Raw genomic sequence first — 26,536 nt, 5'->3', positions numbered from 1 at the left:
GCTACATCAGGCAGGTTTTGATGGTATCTTTATAAATAGGCCGGAGCTTTCAAATGCCTGATGATATCTCTCATGCTGACATGAAAGGCATTTAGAGGTTGGAATATGCTACCAGTACAACATATATTCTAGGTACAGTTTATGAGGCCTATTAGCTTCCCATAGTACAAGTAACAAAATATCCCTGAAATGTAATATAACAAGAAATGCTTTCACAATTGTGTTTTAAAGAAGCAATGCAAGATAATGGCTTTTATATTAGATGTTTAGAAATGAAAACACAAGCAATTTTAATATGTTTCAGATAAAAAACAAAATAAAAAGGGACTAAAAAGTCCAGAGACATATACATGGGTACACACTTCCTAAAATGGGTTCTCATCCATTCCTGAATAAGATTGTTCCCTCCCTTTCATTCAACAGACATTCACTCAATCTGTCTTAATAATTCCAGATGCATGCACACAAATCTTTTATTCCAAAACTAGAGACCCTGTGCACAAAATTTTGCACTGGTGTGTGTGTGTGTGTGTGTGTGTGCCTGATTGCCCCTAACTGCTCCCCTGCCTGCCTGATTGCCCCTAACTGCTCCCCTGCCTGCCTGATTGCCCCTAACTGCTCCCCTGCCTGCCTGATTGCCCCTAACTGCTCCCCTGCCTGCCTGATTGCCCCTAACTGCTCCCCTGCCTGCCTGATTGCCCCTAACTGCTCCCCTGCCTGCCTGATTGCCCCTAACTGCTCCCGTGCCAGCCTGGTCACCCCCAACTGCCCTCCCCTGCCAGCCATCTTGTGGCAGCCATCTTGTGGTGGCCATCTTGTGACAACGTGGGGGAGGCCATCTTGTGATGACATGAGGACGTCGTGCGAGGGCGCGAGGGCCACCTAAGCTTTTATTAGTATAGATGGGGTAAAGAATTAGGAGATTACATAGTAAGATATTAATCAAACAACCATTAACCTACAAGGTTCTGGGCTGGTAGGTCCCCTTGTGAAGGTACATGGAGATCCACGACCTTGTGGAGAACTACAACCAACTACCGCACAAGCTCTGGAAGCCGGTCACTGAGGATGCAAGGGTGGTGTCGGTGGCAGCACTCCGGAGGCCTGCAGGGCTGGAGGTGGGTTCCATCAAGGTCATGGTGAAGTCCCTGGCCCAGGACGTCCTGACTTCCAGTTCCCTGGTCAGAGACAGGGTGTAGAGGAAAGCTTCGCGAGCTCAGGCGTCATGCAGCCCTTGCTGGTCATCAAGTTGCCATACCTGAGGACTGTGACACTTGGAGCCCAGCCCACCACGGCCCACTTGGCCCCACCCCCAATTAAAAAAATGGCTTTTTAAAAAATTTTTATTTTATTGTTTAAAGTATTACAAATAGTAGTACATGTCTCTTTTTTTCCCCATTGACCTCCTCCCGGCCTCCCCTACACTCCAGTGCATGCCCTCCCCCCACCCCCCAGTGTCTTGTGTCCATTGGTTATGCTTATATGCACGCATACAAGTCCTTCGGTTGATCTCTTACCCCCACGCCCAACTCTCCCCTGGCTTCCTGCTGTAGTTTGACAGTCTGTTTGATGCTTCTTTGCCTCTATACCTATTTTTGTTCATTAGTTTATAATGTTCTTTATATTCCACAAATGAGTGAGATCATGTGGTCTTTACCTTTTACTTAGCATAATGGCTTATTTTGCTTAGCATAATGCTTTCCAGTTCCAAAATGCTTTTTTTTTTCTTGAATGCTTCATTCCTGACCTTTCATGTCTTTGCTTGAAAAATCTTTTCAGAAAGCCCATACCTAATTTCATTTAAATCAGCCACCCTCGCCCCAGCTGGTTTTGCTCAATGGATAGAGCATCTGGCTTCAGACTAAAGGGTCTTGAGTTCGATTCCAGCCAAGGGCACATGCCAGGGTTGCGGGCTCCATCCCCAGTGTGGGGCGTGCAGGAGGCAGCTGATCAATGATTCTCTCTCATCATTGATGTTTCTCTCTCTCTCTCCCTCTCTGCTTCTCTGAAATCAATAAAAATATATTTTAAAAAAACAAGAAGAAAGTTTAAAATAGCCACCCTCTTTCTTCCAAGCCTGTGGCATTTCCTTCTTGGCTAATTTACTTTTCTCTGTAGTCCTTATGCACTCATCATCATCTAAAATCTTGTAAAATTAACATATTTTGTTTATCATTTTCTCTTCCCACTAAAATTAAGCTTTATGATGGTGTGAAGTTTTGTGTTTTGTTTGCTGCTCTCTCCTCAAAGCTTAATACAAAGCCTGGCCCATAACAGATTGTTGATAAACACTGGTTGTTGTATTTATTTGTTAAAAGAATATGTGTTTTACGTTTGTAAGAGCAAAGATGAGAATGAAAGAAACACTCCAAACTAGTAATACTGTATATTTAGGAATGATTGCTTGAGAATGTTATAAGAGAACTATCAGTATATTTTTTCTTTATACTTTTATATTCTTTTTAAATGCTTTCTACTTATTAATAGCATCTTTTTCTATGATAAAATACTATTATAAAATATCCTACATAATAAAACCCTAATATGCAAATCAAACTGCTGAACTACTGGTTGCTATGATGCGCACTGACCACCAGGGGGCAGATGCTCAATGCAGGAGCTGCCCCCTGGTGGTCAGTGCGCTCCCACAGAGGAAGCACCACTCAGCCAGAAGCCCTGAGCCGGGCTCATGGCTGGTGAGCACAGCAATGATGGAGGGAGCCTCTCCTGCCTCTGCTGCAGGGGGCAGTAAGGAGCAAGGGGTCCCTGAATTCAAGAGCCCCGGACTGCAAGAGGGAGTCTGACTGCCAGCTGAGGCCCAATCCCCAGGGGATCAAGCCTAAGTCAGCAGGCGGACATCCCCTGAGGGGTCCCAGACTGCAAAAGGGTACAGGCCAGGCTGAGGGACTCCCCAAGTGCATGAATTTTGTGCACCGGGCCTCTAGTTTTAAAATAATAGCACAATGCCTGCCATATAATAAGCATTCAAATATTTTATTCAATAAGTATGTTATGGGCTTCAACTGTGTACCAGAAACTATGATAAGGCACTGGGGAGATTTTGGTGAGAGAGAATCACAAAGACTCCACTTTTGTGGAGCTCAAAGTATGTAATATGGGTGTATTCATTGCATAAAAGTCACATGCTCTTTCTATTGTTTATAATAATTGCATGTTCTTTCCATTGTTAACTGGGTTACATTTACATTTATGAGAAAATGGCAAGCTGATTTCCGGAGTGCTCAGAAAGGAGAACCAGAAAGTTTCCAGGATGATGGAAATGTTATATATCATGATTTGACAGCAGTTACACAGGTGAATACATTTGTTAACATTCATTGAACTGTGCACTAAAAATATGTGCATTTTATTGTATGTAAATTACATTATTAAAAATGTCTTTTTTCTAATTTATAAATATAATCCATGCTCTTGTAGAAAATTGGTGAAAGAAAATCATCTTCAAAATCAGTAATAAATGTGATTAATAAGAGTTAGATTTAAAAATACTAGTAAAGATCTATGAGATCTTAACAATAAAAGTAAGCTGTGCAGGCATTTTTATAATTCCCTTAAAATGTTTGATTATGTAAATTAGCCCCATAAAGTCTTTCAATACTTGTCACTATGAAGTAATCTTTAATTGTCGTTTGGTTAAACAAGTAATTAATGTTCATTTACAAAAAATTTGGAAAGCACAGAGAGAAAATCATCCAAGGGCTAATAATCCTTTCGCATATTTACTTTGGAATCATTTTTCCAGATACATTTGTACATAAGTTAAGTCATATGTACCTATACTTTTCTATCTTGTTTTCTATTTATTACCAAAACATAGGCATCGGTAGAAATCATTTTAAATGTGTGTATATTTTTCATTAGTGTTGAGGAAGTGTGGTGTGGTGGGGAGAGCAGTTTAGAGCCAGCTGCATTTACTGGTGAAGCCCCGCTCTGGCAGTAACTGGCCCTTGACCTAGATTAATTGTTTTATCTGAGATGAGTTGCATAAATGATATAACTACCTAAGCTATGTAAAATTAGTATATTCTTTGCAAGGCACTTTTATATATTTATATAAAATATGTTTAAACCATCTAGCACTACATACCTAGGATACACTCAGTAAGTGATTATATAATCCACATACCATAATTACTTTAAATGTATTGTTAGACAGTAATATTGTTTATATTTTTCTCTGCTATAACAAAGCCTATTTGAAATAGCACGTTTTCCTGAGCAGCTATCATCTAGATTTCTAGAAGTCAGTTTAGGGTCACCAGTGGTAAATAATGTCACCTATACTATTATATTCATATAAATAGATTTATCACATTTCTTTCATATTATAGCCTTCTAGTTCCTAAATTCCTAATTTTGATAATTCTGTATTTATTGGGATTGAAACTTTGATAATCTTTTAGTAACACTACTTGATTATATTTTGAGAACACTAGCTTATCTGAAAATATCTTAAGTCTTCATATTTCAACCAAATTTATTTATCTTTAATAACTAGAGTTTTACCAACATTTCCTTCAAATGTTCTATATCTTTGCACAACCAGAAGGGGATTGTTGCTACTGCTTTGGAATTCTGAGTCATATTCTAGGAATATGTATCACTATTATTTTAAGTTAGGTTCTAATTTTTGTATTTATAATGTTTATGTTATGACAATATTTATTTCTTTGTCCTTTGTGTTGTTAAAAATCTTCTCTTGTTTTACATCAATGTCATTTAATTTATGTTCTGTAAGGCCAATGCAACTTTTCATTGCCTTAAACCCAGATTTTAAAAGTCTGTTCTAGATGTTCTATTTTACTTTTTATTTTAAAAATTATTTTTATAAATGTATTCCAATTTCATATTAATGTCGTTATGTCCTTGTGTTGAGGAATATTTTTAAAACTGTTATTAATGCATATGTTGGGGGATTGGTATTATCTGCTTGTATAGTTTTATTGTTCTTGATCCTTATAAGAGGAAAGATGTTGAATTATCCAGTTTTGCCAACATAGATGCACCTATTTTATCCTTATCTTCATCATCCTCTGAATCATTTTTTTAAAGGGTATATTGTAGCTCTCTCACATCTAATGCCGGAAGTCTGGTTGTTGTGTCTATCTCAGCATAATTCCTATGCATAATTGAAATTGATTTAGTTTTTGCTTTATTGTGATGGAAGGTGGTTCCCAAACCTGTCATTCTCTCATTATAAGAAAGAATACATATTAGATGAATAGCACAACATTAATGATTTTGTGTGGTTTTTATAACAAATGCAATACAGGTATGATTTTAAATAACACTTCTTGAGACCCTGCCCCAACATTTTCAACAACTAATTCTCTACTTCATCTGTGTTTGCTGTTACCCATGAGTACTAGGCAGGCTAAACAACTGTTTGTCACTATGGCTTTTCTTATTTATCTTGCTGTGAGTGTTTGAAGAAAGATACAAGATGTTGGCAGTGGATCCTGAGTGATAGGAGATAAGGGCTGTGGCTAGTTCAGAAATTCTCATGGAGGGGAGGGAGCTGGCCAGTTTTCGAGTTGTGTAAAGCTTGTGCACAAGCCAGGAATTAAGCCAATGATGGCGAACCTATGCTATGTCACGTGTGTCAGAGGTGACACACAAACTCATTTTTTTGGTTGATTTTTCTTTGTTAAATAGCATTTAAATATATAAAATAAGTATCAAAAATATAAATCTTTGTTTTACTATGGTTGAAAATATCAAAAAATTTCTATATGTGACACGGCACCAGAGTTAAGTTAGGGCTTTTCAAAATGCTGACACGCCGAGCTCAAAAGGTTCGCCATCACTGACTTAAGCAAAGGGTAAAGCAGGGTTGGGCAAAGTAAGTTTAGAGTTGTTTGTATAAAAAATAATACAATAATTAATAAATAATAATGCAAAAATAAGCTGTGTTTCATGTACTTACAACTGTAAACCTACTTTTTCCCAACCCTGTATATTGTAGGTAGATGTCACCTGGCAAAGTATGCATTTTCAGGCCAGAACATTGCACAAACATAAGGTATGATTTTATCTATCATTTCAAGTCTCATTTCAGTTACAAGCACTGAATTTCTGTTATATGACTTTTGTGATATGAAGTTTCAATGCTATTATAAACTCATTATTCAAATTAAAAATAAAATTTTAATAAAAAGTGCAAAACGACAGATTCAGTCCTTGGAATTATTGATATCTCAATTAACCCCCATGATTTAAAAAATATATGCCAATATGTGTACAATTTTAAAGTTCTTTAATACATATCACTTACTGATGATATATAGTATAACTAGTGATGTATCTATATACACATATATACACAAATGCATATATGTGTGTAAGTCTTAATCTACAAGCAAATATGTTTAGCTTCAAAAAGATGTTATTAAAAATAGTAATTTAGAATGATGAAACTAGTTTTGAAAAAAATTTGCTCAAAACCTCTTCTGTTGTGGAGAATAACAAATTGAGTAATATAGAGAGTTCTTTAGCTATAGGATAAAAATATTCTGATAAAAGTCAATGCACAGGTTACTTTTTATAATTGTTGTTTGAATAAATTAAACATTTTACCTCCAGCTCAATCCCAGAATTTTAACTCCAGATGTGTTTGTATATAGAAATACTACCAAACTTTGAAAACCAAAATAATTTATTACCAAGAAAGTAACTTTACATCTGGTAACAATATCAATCTAATTTAATGTGTGTTTTGAAATGTTTTCATGTGTTTAGCTGTTAAATATTCATCTTTAGTCCTTTAAAATGATCTAAAAATACAGAGATAACATGCTCATACTTTCATATTATGGCAAGTAATTCCATCTCTTAATCTTCTTCATTTTCCTCTTTTTTTCTTAACTCCTTATGCCTTAGTTGTTCCAGGATTACTAAAATCTGCAGATCCCACATTGCCACTGATACTTCATAGTCTGCTAATTCCCTCCTTAGAAGAACTTATATTTCCATTATTAGAAATAAACTTAAATTATATCTTGATCCAAAGGAAAGAAAAATAATCTGTTTGGTGGTTTATACATTTGAAAATTATGATGAACTTCTTTGCTTTGAAAATAATATGTTGTCACTGAAGAGTATATTTTCAATTTATAGTATTTCTGTTTTTTTCTTTGAGAATTTAAAATGCTTTCAATAATTTGGGCTTTGCCTGATTCCCCCAGAATTGTAGAGTATGACTGATAACTGCCTTTAGAATCCCTAATAGCTAAATTACAATTATTATGCAAAGTCCTACAATAGACAGTTATATGGATTGTTAAATGACTTTGCCTTTTTTGCAAACTATAATCATTTTCCTTTATTAGCCGAAGGATTTCATAATTTAAGGAAGATGAGAAACCTATAAGTCACGCTTTCAAATAAGGAACATGGATATTGCAAACATTAAATTCCCCCATAAAAATGTTAAGGCATCATTAAACTAGGTTCAGATTAATACAATTCAGTCAACTCTAGATAGATATCTCCCATAATAAGCTGAAACAATACCTAGTGATCTAAGATGTAAAATATTTTACTACAGCCAATTTATAAACCTATAAAACATACAGGTATCATTCAACCTCTTTATTAATAGTGCATGCCTTGTATTAAATCAAAACCATTTCAGAAGCCCCTCCCTTTTGGCATTCCCTTCCTCAGCTGTTGCCCCTCATTATGTGTTATCTCATTGAAGCTCATCCAAAATGAATGACAGCACCTTTTTTACTAGAAGCAGCACAGGCAATTCCCGGCCTAGTGATACAGCTTAACTATCTCGGAGATTTATAGAGACACTTGCGATCCTCAACCTGCAACATTCGTGGCCTAATGTTGATGTATTTGTTTCTCAGTGAGTAGATGTGGTTACTACAGTTTTTGGAAAACTGCACTTTATTATTTTTAGGTTTGCAAGTTGCTTTACATGTGAATTATATTTACAAGAAAACTGGTATTGGGACAACTTCATGTTGTAGATGATTTCGAAATCTGTTCAGAAGAATCCTTTTTTCACCCTGTTTATTCCCAGGAAGAAAGGCAAGCATTTCATGTCGACTGAGTTACTGAAAGTTTTAATGAATCATCTGTTCTAGTTGCCATGTAACACCACTAAAACATGATGGTTTAACAACCCCATAACAACAATGATACTTAATACACTCACAAGTCTGCATATGGGGCAAAATTGTGTGGGGATAACTCACTCCTGTTCCATCTGGCATCTGCTGTGGGAGTGCAAGGTTAGAGACTGGAGTTACCTGAACATTTGCTGATATGTTTGGTGGTTGTGTGATCACTAACCCCTTACAGTAGCTCCAGCCTGGTGCCTTCAGGGAAGCAAGACTCATATATGTTGACTCATGGGTCCCAAAACGAAGACAGATGGAAGAATGGATTGGAACTCTAGCTCCTTTATCAACCCGGTCTCATAAGCCCTACACGTTATTTCTACCTCATTCAATTTGCTAAAATAGAGTCAATAAGGATAATCCATTAGCAAGGGAGGAGAACTGGACTCAATCTTTAAAGGGAGACGTGTCCAAAAAATGTCTGAACGTGTTTTGAAACTGTCCAAAAGCAGAAATTATCCAACTACTTTTAAATTTCACTCAGAAAAATCAGCAGTTCATTTCTAAAGTTGCCTCATAGAAACTACCTCTTAAAATGTAAATTCGGTTTTTACTGTAAAACAATGGTGATTTTCCAGCTTTAATGAGGTACAATTGACAAGTAAAATTGTAATATATTTAAAGTGTACAACAGAATGTTTGGATATATGTATACATTGTGAAATGATTACCACAATCAAGTTAATTAACACATCTCTCCCTCTTTTTGGCACTTGTTATTATTACTATGTTTCATAAAATACTTATAATAATGTAAGCAAGTGATACTGCTAAAAAAATCAAGGTATAATAAAGTTTTGTAATAACTTTAACAGAGAAATTTTGCACTCTGACACATCACAGATACATATACACAGCTAATCTATGAAAGAATTTCCATACCATATTTACAATAGAGTCCTTACATATACTATGGATAAATATTTTGTTTTTAATGCAATACTATCCCCAAAGAATCATTCTGTAACTGGGAAAATAATTTTAACCAAATCTCTAAAACTAAGATTATCCAGGAGAAAACTAAGAATAAAATAAAACAAAACTAAATTTAAAGTGCAATTGCTTAAACTGGGATACATGTATATATGTAAATACATATGTAGTCCATACAAAGATTATACAATATTAATAAAATTCCAATAGTTGACCAAAAAAGTATATCATTGACTTTACCAGAATAATTCTTTACACTAGAGGTTCATTTCTCATTTACATAGCAATCTAATCTAAACATTCCTAGTTAATAAGAAGCTTTACTCACTTAAGCTTGATGTATTAGTGCCAAAAGAGAGCTGTGCCTCATTGCATCCCACATGAAGGTAACCATGAAGTTCATCAGTGAAAGTAAATTATCCCATTTGTTAGAGTTTCAAGAAGTACACTTTGTTGTCTACCTTGTATAGTGGGAAAGGTGTCATGTGGTACAGATTTCTAGGTAGGGATCATAGTTTTGCCAATTGGTTAGAGATAGATATCTGAGTGTTATTTTGTACAATGAAGAGGAAAGACTGGGAGAATCGCTACAAGAATAACAGGAGAAAAAGCATGTGAATGAATCTCTCAGAGAGGGCATAAAATATACAGATCTTTGTGTATCATGTTAATGCCCACCAGACAGCATCCACCAATGAGAAGTCACATTACAACCGGATGGACAGGACAACCTGCCCTGCAGATCACCTGTCTCTTTTCTTGACCACTGCTGTGCTTATGTAATGGACCCATGATAACAGCAGCCCTGGTGGCAGGGATGGAAGCAATGCATGCGTCCACAATATGGACTTTGCCTCAATACAGCTCATGGAGCATGCCACTTTTAAGTTTCCAACCAGCCAGGAGTATCAAAATGGATCCTCAACCCTGGCTATGACAGTGAATGCATAATAGGAAGGGTTCAATGCTGTCATCAGACCCTGCTGTTCCAGGATTCTATCATCAGCATTGAGGACTGCAGTTCAATGGCAGCCTTCCTATTGTCAACTCTAACCTGGAGAGCACAGTCATTGTTAAGCTTCTCAGAGTTGCCTGTGCCCCTCACCAGTGCATTCCTCACTTCAAAGTTCCCTTGAATTGTCCCAGAGAACCCAGTCAAATGGTGGGTGCTTAGGTCCAACTTACCATATCAAGTCTAACTCCTCCATCTTCATGAGCATTATGAATGGCTTTGTATACCACCACACAAAGTTCTTTTATTTGCACCACTTTTACTCTAGCATATCATCAAGGTTAGACTTCTAATGAACAGCAAAGCTATAGAAATGAGCCCTAGGTGTTGGTCCTAAAGATTTGAATCATGACTCATAGTGAGTAACACCAAGTCAATGAATTCCTTCCTACCCAGCCTAATATTCTGAGTCACCCTACCCCAACTCCTATAGTATCACCCTCTACTCAAGATCTTCCACCCTTTTCCCCAGGTTACTGATGCTACATGGTAACCAAGTATGTAGTAGATTGTTTGTACTCCCAGTTTAACTTCTCTAATACTTAACCTTAATTTTCAGCGATTTGGCTGAAAATCATAGTAGGTGGCAAGTTTAGCAAAGGCAGGAGCAACGGCAATAAAGTCCATGAGGTAGTTGGTTGACTTCAGAAGGAAATTCAAAGTAATCTGGGAAGGCCTAAAATGTTTGTATCTAATGCAATATTTCTTTCAAGGAAATAAGTCCTTAAAGGTTATATATTTACCAATCAGTTCTTACTTTTTTCTTTCCTTATCATGTATGATTCCTAAATGAACTATAAAAGACTAATCTTTTGATCCCAAAAGGATCTTAGCTATATTAGCTAATTTCTCTGTTATAATTGCCCTTGTTAGCATAGCATACAAAGCAAAGCAGAGATTTTTCAACATCAGACCAACTACAAACTAGGTACTTATGGGCAAAACATTTAACTTCTTAAAGCCTAAGTTATAAGTAATATGTGTGTATTATCAAGTAACTCAATGGATTATCATGAAGACATTTTAAAAATTAAATTCATGTATTTCTATTAAACAGATCATGAAGTTTCCACAGGTATATAAATTAAGCCCTACAAAATATGAAATACATGAATATAACCATATGTTTATTCTAAAGAAATGCATAAAATAAAGGCAAACAGGACTGTAGAATGGTAGTTTAATAAAATTACAGAAGCAATGTTCATTTGCAAGCAAACTGTATAGTAATCCACCAATAATTTATACTGAAGGTGATTTTGTGTATAAAGAGAAGTTTAAGTGTGAAGCAGAGTGTACAAAATGCAAACAACCAAAAAGGCAAACTATATATTGAAAAACACAGCTGTGGTTCACATTCAATCACTTTATATCTCTAAAATATTTTTTAAATTGCAAACAAAGTTAAATTCAATTAGCATATGAATGAAACTCTCTGATATAATAAACCCTCGAGATCACATATCTACTAAACAGATTTCCTTCTCTTTCTAAATACATTATTGATCAATTTGGCCATTGATCTAGATCCACTGGATCTTCTCTTTTCTTTGAGTTTGAAGTTTGTCAGGACGTCCTTGATAATTCTGATAAACATCATTTCTACCTCCAAAGACTGCTCTGCTGCAGACAGTTCACAGAATTGGCACCGGTTATCCAATGCCAGTTTTTGCCCTTCTTTCCAGCCAACCTCTCGCACATGACAGAGATCTTGCTTGTTACCAACCAAAAGCACTGCTGATTCCACAACTCTGAAATACAGATACATAATTTTTTGGCAAGAGTGTTTTTAAAAATTATTTTTTAATTAGAGGCCCAGTGCACAAAAATTCCTGCACTCAGATGGGGTGTCCCTCAGCCCGGCCTGTGCCTTCTGGCAGCCCAGGAGCCCTCGGGGATGTCCACCTGCCAGCTTAGGCCCACTCAGGGGAGTGGGCTAAGCCTTCAGGCGGACATCCTTAGTGCTGCTGTGGAGGTGGGAGAGGTTCCCGCCACCGCCACTGCTCTGGCCAGCCGTGAGCCAACTTCTGGCTGAGCGGCTCTCTCCCTGTGGAAGCACACTGACCACCAGGGGGCAGCTCCTGCATTGAGCATCTGTCCCCTGGTGGTCAGTGTGCATCATAGTGACTGGTCATTCCACTGTTCGGTCTATTTGCATATTACTCTTTTATTATATAGGATTACGTAGGTTTATGTAAAAAATAATTATGGACCAAAACAGACAAAAAATAATATGTGTTATTTATGGTCATGTGCATTTGACACATATCCCCATGTATGCACAACAATTATTTCAGATAGAATGTAGTAAATGACACAGAAGCAGTAAGGCTCTTAAAGCATACAATTTGAAGTGACACAAAGTTATTCTTGAATTATGGTTCTGTTTACTAATGAGGCATAATTACTATTTTTCCAATTTTCATTTTCCTTATATGTGAAAAATAGTAGAATAGTCATGATCACAGAGAATTCTCATTGAAATGAAATGAAATAATGTATATAAAAATACCTAGCACAGTGCCAAGCAATAAAAGATGCTTAATAAATATCTTTTTTCTTTTTCTTATCAATTGAAAGAGGACTAACTCATTATTAAAGAGCTACTGTGATTGGACAATTTAGATATATAATAAGATATAATATTATTCAATTCTCATTGCTGTTTATTCTTTGTTAATATCCATTATCACATACTAAAGAAAAAATTTCACAATCTCATGACCTTGTACAATTTTTCTGTTTATTTAAGAAATATATTTCCTTGTTAAGTTAATGTCTTTGGCAAATATCAGTGTATCCTCATTTGTTACAACAGAACATTCTTAAAACAGAGTTTGTTTAAAGAACATGGTAAGATTACTAGTTCATAAGTGGTGAGAAACCCTGCCAAGATATCTACTATAGGAAAGAATTGAATAAATGCAGTAATCATCTCTATCTGAAAAGGTATTGTCCTCAGATTCCACTAAGAGTTAGTTTCATTCATATAACAGTATGAGCCACGAGGGCAAAAGCACTGTATGCGTTAGATTTTTGAGGGTATTATTAATAATAACTTTTTCTACATAGTTTAGAAAATTATTGTAAAGAATTAATGGGGAATTGTAAAATATTTTGAAGGTGGGTCACAAATATGGGATGTAATTTTAATAAAACAATGTCATGTTGATTTTCTAGTCTATACAGATTGAAAAATACTCTACAAATTATTTAGTCAGGACATTAAGAAGATTGTCTGGAAATGTTAAAGACAGTTGTTGTTTTTTGTATTTTTTTTTTTGTATTCTTGAGTGCTTACTTTGATTTGGAGGACTATCAAAGGATGATTATCTCTGTCCTTTACCTAAGTCATGATGCTTTCAAATAAAACATTTAATGCTTGAAACAATGATGTTTAAAGAAACCACACAGTAATATTATTGGATATCAGAGCTGTGGGGTACCCTAGTAACATCACATACTTTCCTCCTAACATACCTCCATCAGTTTTATAATCAGAAAAATTAGGTCTTAGAGATTAAAGGATTTACCTAAGGTCAATCAGATATAGCAAGAATTTACATCAACTGACTCCAGGGAAATATCTTTTATCAATTATTATCTGATGGTTTCTTGATAGTGGGCATTTAAAATAGATATAAAAATCACTAGTATTGTGCTTTTTTTGCTTCTCAGTTTAGAATGTTATTTTAGATTAAGGGCAAATTTGGTTAAGAGCACACAGAAACCCTTACATCAGCATTTTGAATAAAAATAAACATTTTTAAATGGGAAAGGCTATGAAACAAAAAAATTAAAGTAGGTAATTTATATGTTTAAACTTATATCTACTAATGCAATAAGGCACAGTTATGTCTTTCTTCATAGTTACTTTTGTCAAGACAATTAATTGGCAATTGTTGATTACCTATTTATTTTAGGAGGTGAAATGAAGAAAAATGTATTCTCAAACTTAGAATTTGTATAGGTTTCATTATGCTGTCTATTTTGCTTTAATAGATTGAACAACCGAATGACTAGAAATTGGATGACAAATGTAATAAATCTGGATTTATTTAGTATCCTTAACATTTTTGTGGGAATAAAAAGAAAAGGTTGGAAAGCGAACTATCTTGTGTACAAAGGACCATTATTTTGCAAGTGAGTGTCATGTTAACAATAGAAGCTGTCTTGTAAAATAGCCATTTATTCAGGGCAAGTAACTGTTTATGTCATCCAGGATATAAAGTATTCTCATCTTAGTCCTTTTACTACATGTATAACTCCTGTGGAATGGAAGGTGAATTGTTCAGGGCTGTTAAATTTTGTAATTGGAAGGCTGTATTAAACTCTTCCTAATGATGCTTACAGCTCTATGATGATTTACTAAAAAGAAAGGAGAGGAATGAGAAATGTCTTACCTTTTACAATGACTAGTTTGTGGCTCCCGAATTCTGTAGATCAGTGCTTTTGCAAAAGCAAATGAAGACCTGTCACTGATGTCATATACAATAACAAATCCATCTGCCCAATGCAGCTCACTTGTGAGGGAAAATTTTGCTTTCTGTGGCTGCAAACAAACCAAGCACATTGAAAGTGGTGGAATCTGACACCTGTATTTACACTTTAGAATTAATTAATGAAGACAGATTTCATTTAGAAGAGAATTCAATAAGCCAAACACTGGTATTTTCTAAAATGTAGTGTATTTCCTCATCATTCTTTTTGATTAAAAGTCCTTAAAATATAATCTATCATAAAGTCATATCTACCTCATTTTACAACTTTTCTCTAAGAAAATATCTCAACTTTCTTTGAAAAATTGATAAGCTATAGTTGTCTTTTGAATAAATATCCACATGCATTTTTGAAAAGATATAATATTTTCTATCTATATTAATAAATAGAGTATCTATTGATTTGGGTGCTATATTTAAATCAGTAAAAAAAGATAAGGTTTAGCTCAAATGATTTAAGGTAGATTTTCATCAAGTAAAAGAATCTGTCCCATGGAGTTGTTTTGAAATCTTGAATTGCTGTCATTTATATAATACTATTTTCACATTTTTGTATTTGATTAAACAAAGAAGTATATATTCAAAATCAATTTTATGCTTGATCAACAGTGATTAGTCACAAAGGAAACAGTGAAAATATAAACTTGAATGATAAGCCATTAAACTATTAACTTCTAACAGCTACATTGTGACCTGATAGAAATCCTACATAATAAAAGCCTAATATGCTAAGTGTCTAGTCATCTGGTTGTCCATTCAACCAATCAAATCATAATATGCTAATGATATGCTAAGGCCGCTCAACTGCTCACTATAATGTGCACTGACCACCTGAGGGCAGACAGTCGGCTGGTAGGTTAGCTTGCTGCTGGGGTCCGGCCGATCGGGATTGAGCGAGATGGGCCAGACATGCCCTGGAGCCCTCCCACGGTCCCTCCCTGGCTGGCCAACCTCCTGCACCCTCCCTGGCCCCAATCGTGCACCAGTGGGGTCCCTCAGCCTGGCCTGCACCCTCTCACAATCCGGGACCCCTCGGGGGATGTTGGAGAGCCAGTTTTGGCCTGATCCCACAGGCCAGGCCAAGGGACCCCACTGGTGCATGAATTCGTGCACCAGGCCTATAGTATATTATAAATCCAGACTAATATTTGTATTTTAAAGATATTTATAATATGATAGTTTAATCATACTTAACAGAGAAGCTAGATAATTCATAACACTAAAAATACTCTATCCAGCAAGGCTATCATTCAAAATTGAAGGGGAAATCTCTTAAATTTTTAATAATTAAGATAAAAAAAGAAAATTTAGTTTGAAGACTGGCAACTTTACACTGACCCTTATCCAATCTTCTTCAAATAATGATTGAAAACATAAAAGAGTATGTTGTTTTACTTACTTGAGAACAAGGGTCGTATATTTCTAGATTCAGTTGCTTCCCTTCCAAACACAAATGCTTATTATAGATGGATTCTGCAAAATATGCATATGTTCATTGTCAGTATGGAAATACTCCAGAATAAAAAAAAATGGACCTATATTTGGATTACAGTGTTGAAAATTCAAGCTGTCATATTTTAATGGAGTTTTACAGTGGCTTTCATTTATCGCTAGTGGTAAAAAAAAACATGTATTTGTTGTATTTGTTCATATACTAGTATGTTTCTCACAAGTGAAATTCGCTAAACCTATTCAGCTGCATGCCTTTGTGCTTATATATTTATCTTCCATCCTATTACTATTGATGAATTATCTGTGTTTCTATTTAAGGCCAATCCATTCACTATGAACTAGTCAGCATTTCATCTGACCTATAAAAGACATGGCCTCACAAGTTCTACATCTCTCTTGTGCATCATAAATTTTTCCTCTTCACTGAATGTATCATGACAAATGTACTTCTCCTAACTTGACAATCTTTTAGATTTCACAATCTTTTAACTGTTGCCCTATTTCTCTGCTGGCCTTTTGGTAAGCATCTATACACCCCGTGTCCACTTTTTCTCCTCCCATGCTCTTCAAATTATTTCAATCAAGCTTTAACTTCAATTACTTAACTCAAACTGTTCCTACCAAGGTCATGGTTTTGGACACAATGGTCAGTTTCTGTGCCTTGATTTTACTTGTTCTATCAGCAGCATAAGTAGTTAATCACTTTTGCCTTCTTAAAAGGCTTCCTTAACATGTCTTTCAAGGCAACACACTCTTTTGGTTTTTGCATTGTTCCCTATTGCTCCAAATTACTCTTTTTGTTTTATTTGACCTGCCATACATGTCTTCCCACACTCCAAACATGAATCCAGTTTATGGATATCCTCTCTCCCTATTCTCACTCCCTTGATAATTGCATCCAGTCAGACGTTATGTAACAATTATTGCTAATGAATCCAATTTATACCTGTAGCCCGGACCTCTTTCCTGAACTCTAGATAGGAACAACTACTACAATTGGACATCTTCACTTAGATACACAATGGACATCTCCCTGCTAAGACTGCATCTTCCACAATTTTCCATTTCATTAAATGGCATGTCCTTAACTTTAGTTTCTCAGATTAAGAGCTTTAATATCATCCCTGATTCTTTCTTTCTCTTACATCTCATATTTATTCTGTTAAAAATTCATTTTCACTCTACAGTCAAAGTATATTTTGAATTTATCAGCCTCTCATCACCACCATTGCTAACACATTGTCAAAACCATCATTGTTTGCCTATATTATTACCACTCCTTCTAATTTACCCCTCTGCTTCATCCCTCACCTTACTCCTTTCTTGTGCCTAATCTATTCTCAACACAGAAGCAAATGTGAGTGAACCTTGTAACCAGATCAAGTTACTTGTCTGATCAAAGTGCTCCAATGGCTCCTCATCTCACTTGGATAAACCAAAACCTTTAAAATGCCTGAGAATGTAGCTGATTATTTAGTCTCCTATTACTTCTATGACCTCAATAGACCTCCCTGGCTCTTGCCCCTAAAATTCTCTCCATTTTAGCTACTCCATCCTGCATTCGGTCCCTCACATTTCCTAGAATGTTCCTGCCTCAGAACTTTGATAATTGTTTCTTCTGCTGGAATGGAATCCCCCAAGTATCTTCATGGTTCAATTTTACCACCTTGATGTCTCTTTCCAAATATCTCCTCAGTTGGGTAGAACCTGATCACCCTATTATATATTATCACATACAATATAAGGCCACTACCCCATGCTTTCTTTTTCTTCATAGTTTTCATCATAGTTTATATTTAATGTTTTTTAATTGACTAACCTTTCCCTCCAGAATGTAAGACTTAGGAGAGTTTGGATATTTGTTTCATTTTTGTTGTTGTCCATTGCTATAACCTCTTTACCTCTAAGAGTACCTGGGACATGGCAGGTGTGCAATAAATATTTCTTGAATGAATGAAGGATTTTATTTCTGTAACTGTTCCTCCAGTGTTTTAATAAATATCCACTTCTCTCCAAAATGGAATATTGACACTAAATCATGACCCATTCTGGCAAACTCTCTGTAACTCATAGCAGGAAGTTGTAGCAGAAATTTGGTGAGCCAACCTCAAAAGTTATGAATGAGTTTTAAAATCCTTATGTTACATTTAATGAAATTAATATAGTTTCATTAAATCTTAAAATATGTTTTCAGACAATGCCTTCTAAACTTCACTTAAGTTTACTACTGTGAACTATAAAATTTTCTTCTAGACATTTTTTTTTAAGTCCACCTCAAAACTCAACAACAGCCAGCAGGAGTCATCAACTCTTAACTTTTTAGAATTTTATTATTTCTCCTTCTAGTCTTTATTTACAAGATGGAATCATTTTTAACTAGTTTGTTTTCATACAGTGGTCACCTTTTGCTCATTCAGTGATCTTTTCAAAATGTCTCTAGGTCTCATATTCTTAGTAGGGATGTAACAACCAGAAATGTGTATACTTTGTTTATAAACTATATCCTATAAAAGATTAAGGTGGTATTTTTTTCATTATTACTGCTATTGTTTTTGAGGTGTTTTTTTATTTATGTTTGGCTTTGTAGTTCTGGAACATTCTCTCATGTCTGACTGCTAGCTTATGTGTTATGTTGACCTTTTTGACTGAGATTGCTGACCTGAGAAATAAAACAATGAGAATTTCTGTTTCTATATATTTCTTCTTTCTATAACCAGTTTCAAGCACTTGTCCTAAGATGTTCACATTGTCATATGTACTGAAATACTATAATGTATATGTAGAAAACAACACAATGCAATACTTTCTAAAGTTATTTTCTAAAATACTCTAAAAGTGATATCTCATAATTGAATGCTAAAGATTTTTGTTTATATTTATTTCTCATGGAAAACACACTTGTTATCATAATTCCCTTTTACTCTAAATAAGTATTATTGAACATAATAATTATTTTCTATTTATCCCCAATTTTCACACTCCTTATAACTCTGTCATTCTTTTTAAATTAAAAGCCAACACATTTTCCCCATATCTTCAATCAGGTAAGATATTAGTATAATTATGTTAATTAATTGCTGAGCCAAAATTATACTCAAACCTCTGGCAACATTCCCCATTTTATTAGTTCCCCACCATGATATTTCCCATATGTCATGTTAATCCTGATCAAAATAATAAAATTATATCATGTTACCCTGACATCTGTTTTAGAATTTCTCTGAAACTTACATAAGCAACCTAGATAATTAGATGTGATCTTTAATCAAGACATAATTTTCCTGCTATTTTCACACAGTTTTGCAATAAAAATAAAGCTTATTTTGAAGTTACTTGTGCTTTTATAATTAATTTGCCCTTCTCTTTCAACAGATGCTGATTTAATTTCAAAACTGATTCATAGCTTACAAAAATATTCATACTCACTTGCTCTACAATATGTGTTTTTTTTTGAGGGGGGGTGGATCTCAGTTTTAATGTTTTGCTAGTTTTAAACTGAAACCAAGTGACTTTCTAATCCATCTCAGTTAACCTGAAATTAGATGAATTTTATCAGTTCAAGTACTTATTTTGGCATTTCTAACCAGAATCTGTGGGGAAAAAAATAAGTTGCTTTAAAGTGTAAAAGTTAAAGTTTCCATTAAAATTATTTTCTGATCTTAATTATTATTTAATTATGATATGAAATTTTAGGGTGAAAAAGGCTAAAGTAAAGACTTACCAAAATTAGAAGCATATTCCCCAATAAATCGCTTGGTAAGAAATCTCACTGTAAGGGCTGAAAAACAAAAAAGCAGGATTGATGGCCCTTTCTATTTTATGATACAGATAATTAAGTTATGTACATAGAGGTTTATCTTTTAGCTCAAAAATGACCAAGCATCAGGAAGATCATAAAACTTTACTGAATTCTGGTCTAAATAATAGTCAGCAAGATTTCCACTGTACAACTATCAAGGTTAGGAGGCTAGAAAGAAAGTGATTTGAGTGGAGAATGTTCTCCACTCAAATCTCTGTGTAATTAACTCACAAATGCAAACACAGAAGGCAATTTACCTTTCCTAACAGAAACGGATTTCTCATTAAATCTGAGATGCAAGAATTATAGCATATCTTTGTTTTCTTTATCAAATGAAATGTGGTTCTAAGGTGTTGCTACATGCTCATAATGACAAGGACAATATCAAACAATTGCAGTTGCTTAAGGATAGAGAGACTTCAAAATACAGGAACTAGAAAAAGGGCCCATAGTGTTGGTTTATGTCATTAAAGTGCCTGGGTCTGGCCAATTATGATTCCTTAGGCTCATGAAGCTCTACTGCTGGAATCCTCATTACAATAACGTTAGTAAAAACAAAACAAAAATATAAGATGGCTTGTCAAGTCAGGGCAAATGTTGCTTACTTCCTAGGCATCTACAAAGCCATGCCCCTCCAGAGTTTGTTTTGCTTTGTTTGTTTTTTTCCCCCTGTAATGTGGCATTTAGGAAATGATCCGGAGGTTTTAAGGAATGTCGTTTCACCCCTAGTCTAAGGCAGAAGAATCCTTTCATGGCCGTCGTTTGGCCACTGGTGGGTGTGAGAACAGTTGTGTTGAAGTGAGAAGTAAGTGGGATAGTGATGGAGGGTTTCCTGTTATTCCTATGTTCTTATGAATTTAAACATCAGTAAAACAAGATACAAACTATGCTTTCAACAGTTACCTTTCTTAAGCTGTCTAAAAATTCTTTAAATATACAGTGAATTGCCTAACTTGCTTATAAAATGAAAACTGCTAATAAAACACAATATGTAGTTATATCATTATATCAAGTTTTATATATACATCAATATATTTCTCACTCTATCTGCACTTTACACCATGCCCGAGGAAATACCACCACTCACCAGATTTGCCTGTTCCTTCACCACCCAGGACAGCAAGCTTCACATCATTCATGTTGTTTTCTGTTCCGTCTTGGTCAGCCCTGTCTTGTGGAGCAATACTGACTTGAGACAAGTGTGTGTTCTTTAAAAAGTAATGCTGCTCTCATTTTTCTAAGGCTAACTCCACCCCATATTTCCACCATCCAATAATAACTTTAAAAAAATATTTTCCTATGGTAGTTTTGAGCATATGCCATTAAAAACAATTTGGAGCTACAATTTAGACACGAAGACTTATTAAGCCAACTAGAGGCCCAGTGCACGGATTTGTGCACTGTTGGGGTCCCTCAGCCTGGCCTGCACCCTCTTGCAATCTGGGACCCCTCAGGGGATGCAGTAGTGCACAAAGCAGCAGGCGCCTGGGGAGGAGCTTGAGCCCAGGCCAGGCACCGCATTGCTCCCACTCAATCTGGCCTGCTGCACCTGCTGTCACCGCCACCGCTCAGTAGCGCTGCTGTGGAGGGGGGAGAGGCTTGCCACTGCGGCAGCTGAGCTCACCAGCCCTGAGCCTGGTGTCTGGCGCCCATCAGTCAGCTGAGAGGCGCTCCTGCTGTGGGAGTGCACTGACCACCAGGGGGCAGCTCCTTCATTGAGCGTCTGCCCCCTGGTGGTGAGTGCGCATCATAGCTACCAGTTGAGCAGTCAAGTGGTTAACTTGTCACTTAGGCTTTTATATATCTAGGTAGTTAAAAACTTAACAGAAGCCTAGCTCCTCATACTCTGTTTTTGTGTATATAGAATATACTTTCTCCTAGGACCTACAAAAATAATCTCACTTTGTTAAGAAAGTTTTTAGCTCTAGCTGGTTTTGCTCAGTGGACAGAGCATCAGCCTTGAACCAAAGGGTCCTGGGTTTGATTCTGGTCAAGGCCTGTGCAGGAGGCAACCAATGCCCTGGTCAGGGTGCGTGCAGGAGGCAAACAATCGATGTGTTTCTTTCACATCAATGTTTCTCTCTGTCTTTCCCTCTTTCTTCCACTCTCGCTAAAAGATCAATGGAAAAAATATCTTTGGGTGAGAATTTTAACAAAACAAAGAAAGAAAACAAAGAAAGGTTTTAGAGGATGAGTAAACATTTCTATAAATTTACTTAGATTTAATCAGTTTTGCTCTTTCCATTATTACCTGAGTCTTTATTTCCTTGCACCTCTTCTGTGAAAGTCAGTCATGAAAAGAAAATGGCTACCTCAATGAATTCGTTTAGGGTTGACAGTGATGAATCAGTATATGAGCCTATGTTTCTGAGTCTCAAATCTCAAGGAGAAATATGGGTACTGCAGCGTCACCCTTCCAATGTCTTTCTTAATAAGAAACTTCTCTCTCTTGTTTTTTCCTTTTGATTTTACGCCAGTAGATAATAGTAAGATTTCAGGGGGCAGGGGAAAAAGCAATCAGCTTCAAGTTCCTTAAAGAGCAATAAACAGAAACGTGTCAGGTTTCTTTATGTAGTATTTTGTAATTAAGGAAAATAAATTTTAAAATTTGGAAGGGGTATTTTGATAAAATTCATGCTTGCTATGAAATAAAGAAGTAAATATAACATGCAAAGTGATGATTCTTCTATACTTCTTTTCATAAATCTTCCCTTCTACTCCAAGTCCACACATTAGTGGCATATCTTTTTTTTTCTCCATTTATATATGTATAAATTTGGCAGTTGAGTAAAGAGTACAACAACAAATAGAAGAATTCAACCTTTGTGTACTAAATTTTGAGGCCCACTTGAAGAAGTTTTATTTCCAGGCTAAGTCAGTGGTCGGCAAACTGCGGCTCGCGAGCCACATGCGGCTCTTTGGCCCCTTGAGTGTGGCCACGAAGTTTCAATCGCACTGTACATGCGCACCCACACGTAGTATTTTGTGGAAGAGCCACACTCAAGGGGACGCAGTTTGCCGACCACTGGGCTAGGTTGATCACAGGAATAACATGCTTTTTAAAAATGCATTTATTGAAAAACATTAATTGTCACTTTTTATTAAAATTATTCTGGGTTTATGAGGTCAACAGTAAATAGTGAATTTTCTGCTCCAATGGAGTCTATACATCTAACGGGGCGGGGGGGGGGTAATGGAAACAACTAGAATTACAATAAATATTGTCAATATTAAAATAGGGTTGTAAGAGCTGGAAAAAGAAAAGCAGTGGGTAGAAAGGTCTTCAAAAAGTAGGTTAAACCCTAGCCCATTTAGCTCAATGGATAGGGTGTCGGCCTGCGACTGAAGGGTCCAGAGTTCAATTCCACCCAAAGGCACATGCTTTGGTTGCAGCCTCCACCACCAGTAGGGGGCGTGCAGGAGGCAGCCGGTGGATGATTCACACCATTGATGTTTTGATCTCTCTCTCTCTCCCTCTCTTCCTCTCTGAAAAGAATAAAAGCATATTAAAAAAAAAAAGTAGGTTAAGCTAGAAACAAGCGGGACCTATTAAGAGAGGAAAGAAAAAATGATTGAGGATTAGCAAGATTTGTCTATTCCAAAAGAAGAAACTGATTCTGTAAAGTAAAAAAGGCAAGAGAAAGTATGGCAATTTGTGGGATCAACAAGTTAAGACCTGAAACAATTTAAATTTATCATTTTATTACAAACTATAGAATTTTTAAATAAGTTGTTTTATCTTTATTTCATGCAAATATATTAAAAGTAATAAGAATGATTTTAAGGAAGTTTACCAGATGATTTGTTCCACTATGGAACTGAGTGTTTTTCTTCTATTTGGAGAAATTCAATTTTTATCTTCTTGAGAGTATTCTGATGGAGTTCCTAAGAAATTTATCTGCTGACAGGAAGGAAAATCTTAACTTCATAACATGCATGATTTGAAAACAATATATGAATAGTTGTTATTAAGATACTTCTCTCTTTTACCATATACTCTTCTCCCCTACTTCCATTTGGATTCCAAAAGTAAATCTAATAAGAAAGTACTCTGGTGTTGGGATAGCAACCAGAACAGAGAGAATATAATTACTCACATACCTTTCTAAGAAACAAAAGTGCTAATATATTTTTCTGCCCCTAGTAAAGAATATTAACATATTTATATTCTGATAGATACATTATACCACCGAGAATTTTCTCACATTTTCCTAAAGATACATCTTTTCACAACCAAAACAAAGTTATTTGTATTGTTTTATTATTTATTGAATGAACAAAAATTTATTGAGTGTCTACTATGGGATTGCATTAGTCACAATGCTAGAAATGTTTCAGCGAACAGATAAACAATACTTATAGATTCTGGTCATGAGAGATGGTCATTAACATCCTATCTAATAAAGAGGTAATATGCAAATTGACCATCACTCCAACACACAAGATGGCCACCCCCATGTGGACACAAGATGACCACCACAAGATGGCCAGCAGGGGAGGGCATTTGGGGGGACCAGCCCTGCAGGGGAGGGCAGTTGGGGGGAACCAGCCCTTCAGGGGAGAGAAATTGGGGGGTAACCAGGCCAGCAGGGGAGGGCAGTTGGGAGTGACCAAGCCAGCAGGGGAGGGCAGTTGGGGGGGAAGGCCTTCAGGGGAGGACAGTTAGGGGTGACCAGGCTGGCAGTGGAGGGCAGTTAGGGGCAATTGGACCAGCAGGGGAGCAGTTAGGCATCAATCAGGCTGGCAGGGGAGTGATTAGGGAGTGACCTGGCTGGCAGGCAAGCAGTTGGGAGCCAGCAGTCCTGGATTATGAGAGGGATGTCTGACTGCCTGTTTAGGCCCAATCACACCAGGATCGGGCCTAAATGGGCAGTCAGGCATCCCTCGAGGGGTCTCAGATTGGAGAGGGTGCAGGCTGGGCTGAGAGACACACACCCCCATGTACAAATTTCATGCATTGGGCCTCTAGTTAAAAATAAGAAACCAATTACATGTCAACTATTCATAGTGTTATAATTTTAGTTGCATAGTTCTATTTCTCTGAATTCAGTTCACCAGTCCTCAGCTAAACTTATTTCCCTATAGTTTCTATTAGTGTAGATGCATAATTCCTCCATCAAAAGTTTCAGATACAGAAGGCTGGAGTGATTCAAACAAATCTACAAGGAGGAAGAATATTTGTGTTCTATAATGCTCTTCCAGAACCTTGAAAAGATAAATGCTAAACACTCCCAACTGAGTTTCTGTGTCTATCATAATCTGAAGCAGATATAAGTAGTATACATAGACAGGCAGAGAACAAAGAAATACCAAGACCAATATCATTTATAAATATGCATCCCCAGTTCTTAAGTATAATAGCATGTCAAACCCGGATATATAATTAAAGAACCAAGTATGATGAGCTAATAGAACTTACAAGATTGTCAAGTTGGTTAAACAACAAGAAATGGTAGACTATGTCAACATATTACCAAGATAAAGGAGAAAAACTATATGAACAGCATGGTCCCAAAAGCTTTTTTGAAACTTAACAGCTACTTAAAAAAAAAAAAAACCAAAACACTTTGTAACCTAAAAATAGGGGGTTTCTTAACTTAAGGGTATGTTTTTAATGTCCAAATACTCTTAATTTTCCTGTAAACACAGGATGTTCTATCTTACTTTTTTAACATTGAATTGGTACTTCTATTCAACACGTGAGGGAAATAAATAGCACAAATGGAAAAAAAGAAGACAAAATGATTACTATCTACAAATGATATTTTTCCTTAGCTATATTATATACATTAGCATACATAAGACCATTCAGTCATGTGGTCAGATAAAAGATAAATATAACAAAAGCAATAATTCTAAATGATAAAAATCATAGCTTAGTTGGGTGTTTAATACAGTATATAACAGGTAATTTTTAGAAAATGGTTTCCAGGTACACAATATTTAGACCTCTGAGGAACATTATGACATCAGTACCATTACTAACTTCTAACATAATAGAAATACAGTCCTTTTCACAAAAGAAAGGACAGAAAGAATAAAACGAATGAAAGAAGAATAAAACTAAAAGTAATGTATAACTTTTTTTATATGATGAATTCTCTAACTCTTTACTTAAGATTATAAAATGAGGTTTGAATATACGGATAAACAAAAAAAGAAGACCTGATATTGTAATTATGACCAAATTAATCTAAAAGTAAAATCAATGACAATCAAAATCCAAACAATGATAGTTTAATTTAATATGGATAGCCTCTTTTGGAAAATTGAAAATGAAAGAAGGAGAAAATTTAGGTAAGATAGTGATACAATACTTTTTAAGAACCAAATCATATTAAAAATATCTAAATATTATTTTATTAGAACTGGGTTGACATACTCATTAACAGAATAGCTTTTTGCATATAGGAATTGAGTCCACAAAAGTTACTTTATTATAAATATAAAGTTTTTATGTGTGCCATTTTTAAATTGTTTTGATAACATAAGAACAAGTCATAGAATAGTAAGCTATGTCTATACCTCATATCATGCAGGAAAATAAATTATGAATAATAAAAATCTTACCATAAAATTAAACTAGAAAATGGTCAAGTTGATGTATGTATGAAAATCTTCCAAATGATCTTGGGGAAACTCTTCCTAAGCAAGAAACAAATGCAAATATATATATATATATGGATAT

The 26,536-nt window shown here is 35.6% G+C and overlaps 1 protein-coding gene across 1 annotated transcript; it reads right to left on the bottom strand.

Annotated features, from left to right (window-relative positions):
- Positions 1-11,270: 11,270 nt before the first annotated feature.
- RERGL (RERG/RAS-like) lies at positions 11,271-21,035 on the bottom strand. The gene is made up of 5 exons (XM_005866761.2): positions 20,936-21,035; positions 19,771-19,827; positions 15,997-16,070; positions 14,502-14,650; positions 11,271-11,849 (listed from the first exon to the last, which is right to left on the bottom strand). The coding sequence occupies exons 1-5, from the start codon at positions 20,985-20,987 to the stop codon at positions 11,567-11,569; spliced, it is 615 nt and encodes a 204-aa protein (XP_005866823.1). The 5' UTR covers positions 20,988-21,035; the 3' UTR covers positions 11,271-11,566.
- Between the last annotated feature and the right edge of the window lie 5,501 nt (positions 21,036-26,536).

The sequence above is a fragment of the Myotis brandtii genome, unplaced genomic scaffold (genome assembly GCF_000412655.1).
Source record: "Myotis brandtii unplaced genomic scaffold, ASM41265v1 scaffold237, whole genome shotgun sequence".
NCBI classification, from domain to species: domain Eukaryota; kingdom Metazoa; phylum Chordata; class Mammalia; order Chiroptera; family Vespertilionidae; genus Myotis; species Myotis brandtii.
This window is presented reverse-complemented; position numbering and strand designations above follow the sequence as displayed.

What these genes read in the sequence shown, in the direction of transcription:
- RERGL (XM_005866761.2), bottom strand. Translation starts at nt 20,987, where the DNA reads ATGAATGATGTGAAGCTTGCTGTCCTGGGTGGTGAAGGAACAGGCAAA. An exon ending in TATACGACCCTTGTTCTCAA is followed by an intron (nt 14,651 to 15,996) that starts GTAAGTAAAACA and finishes GTTTGTTTGCAG; the next exon opens with CCACAGAAAGCAAAATTTTC. An exon ending in CAAACTAGTCATTGTAAAAG is followed by an intron (nt 11,850 to 14,501) that starts GTAAGACATTTC and finishes TCTGTATTTCAG; the next exon opens with AGTTGTGGAATCAGCAGTGC.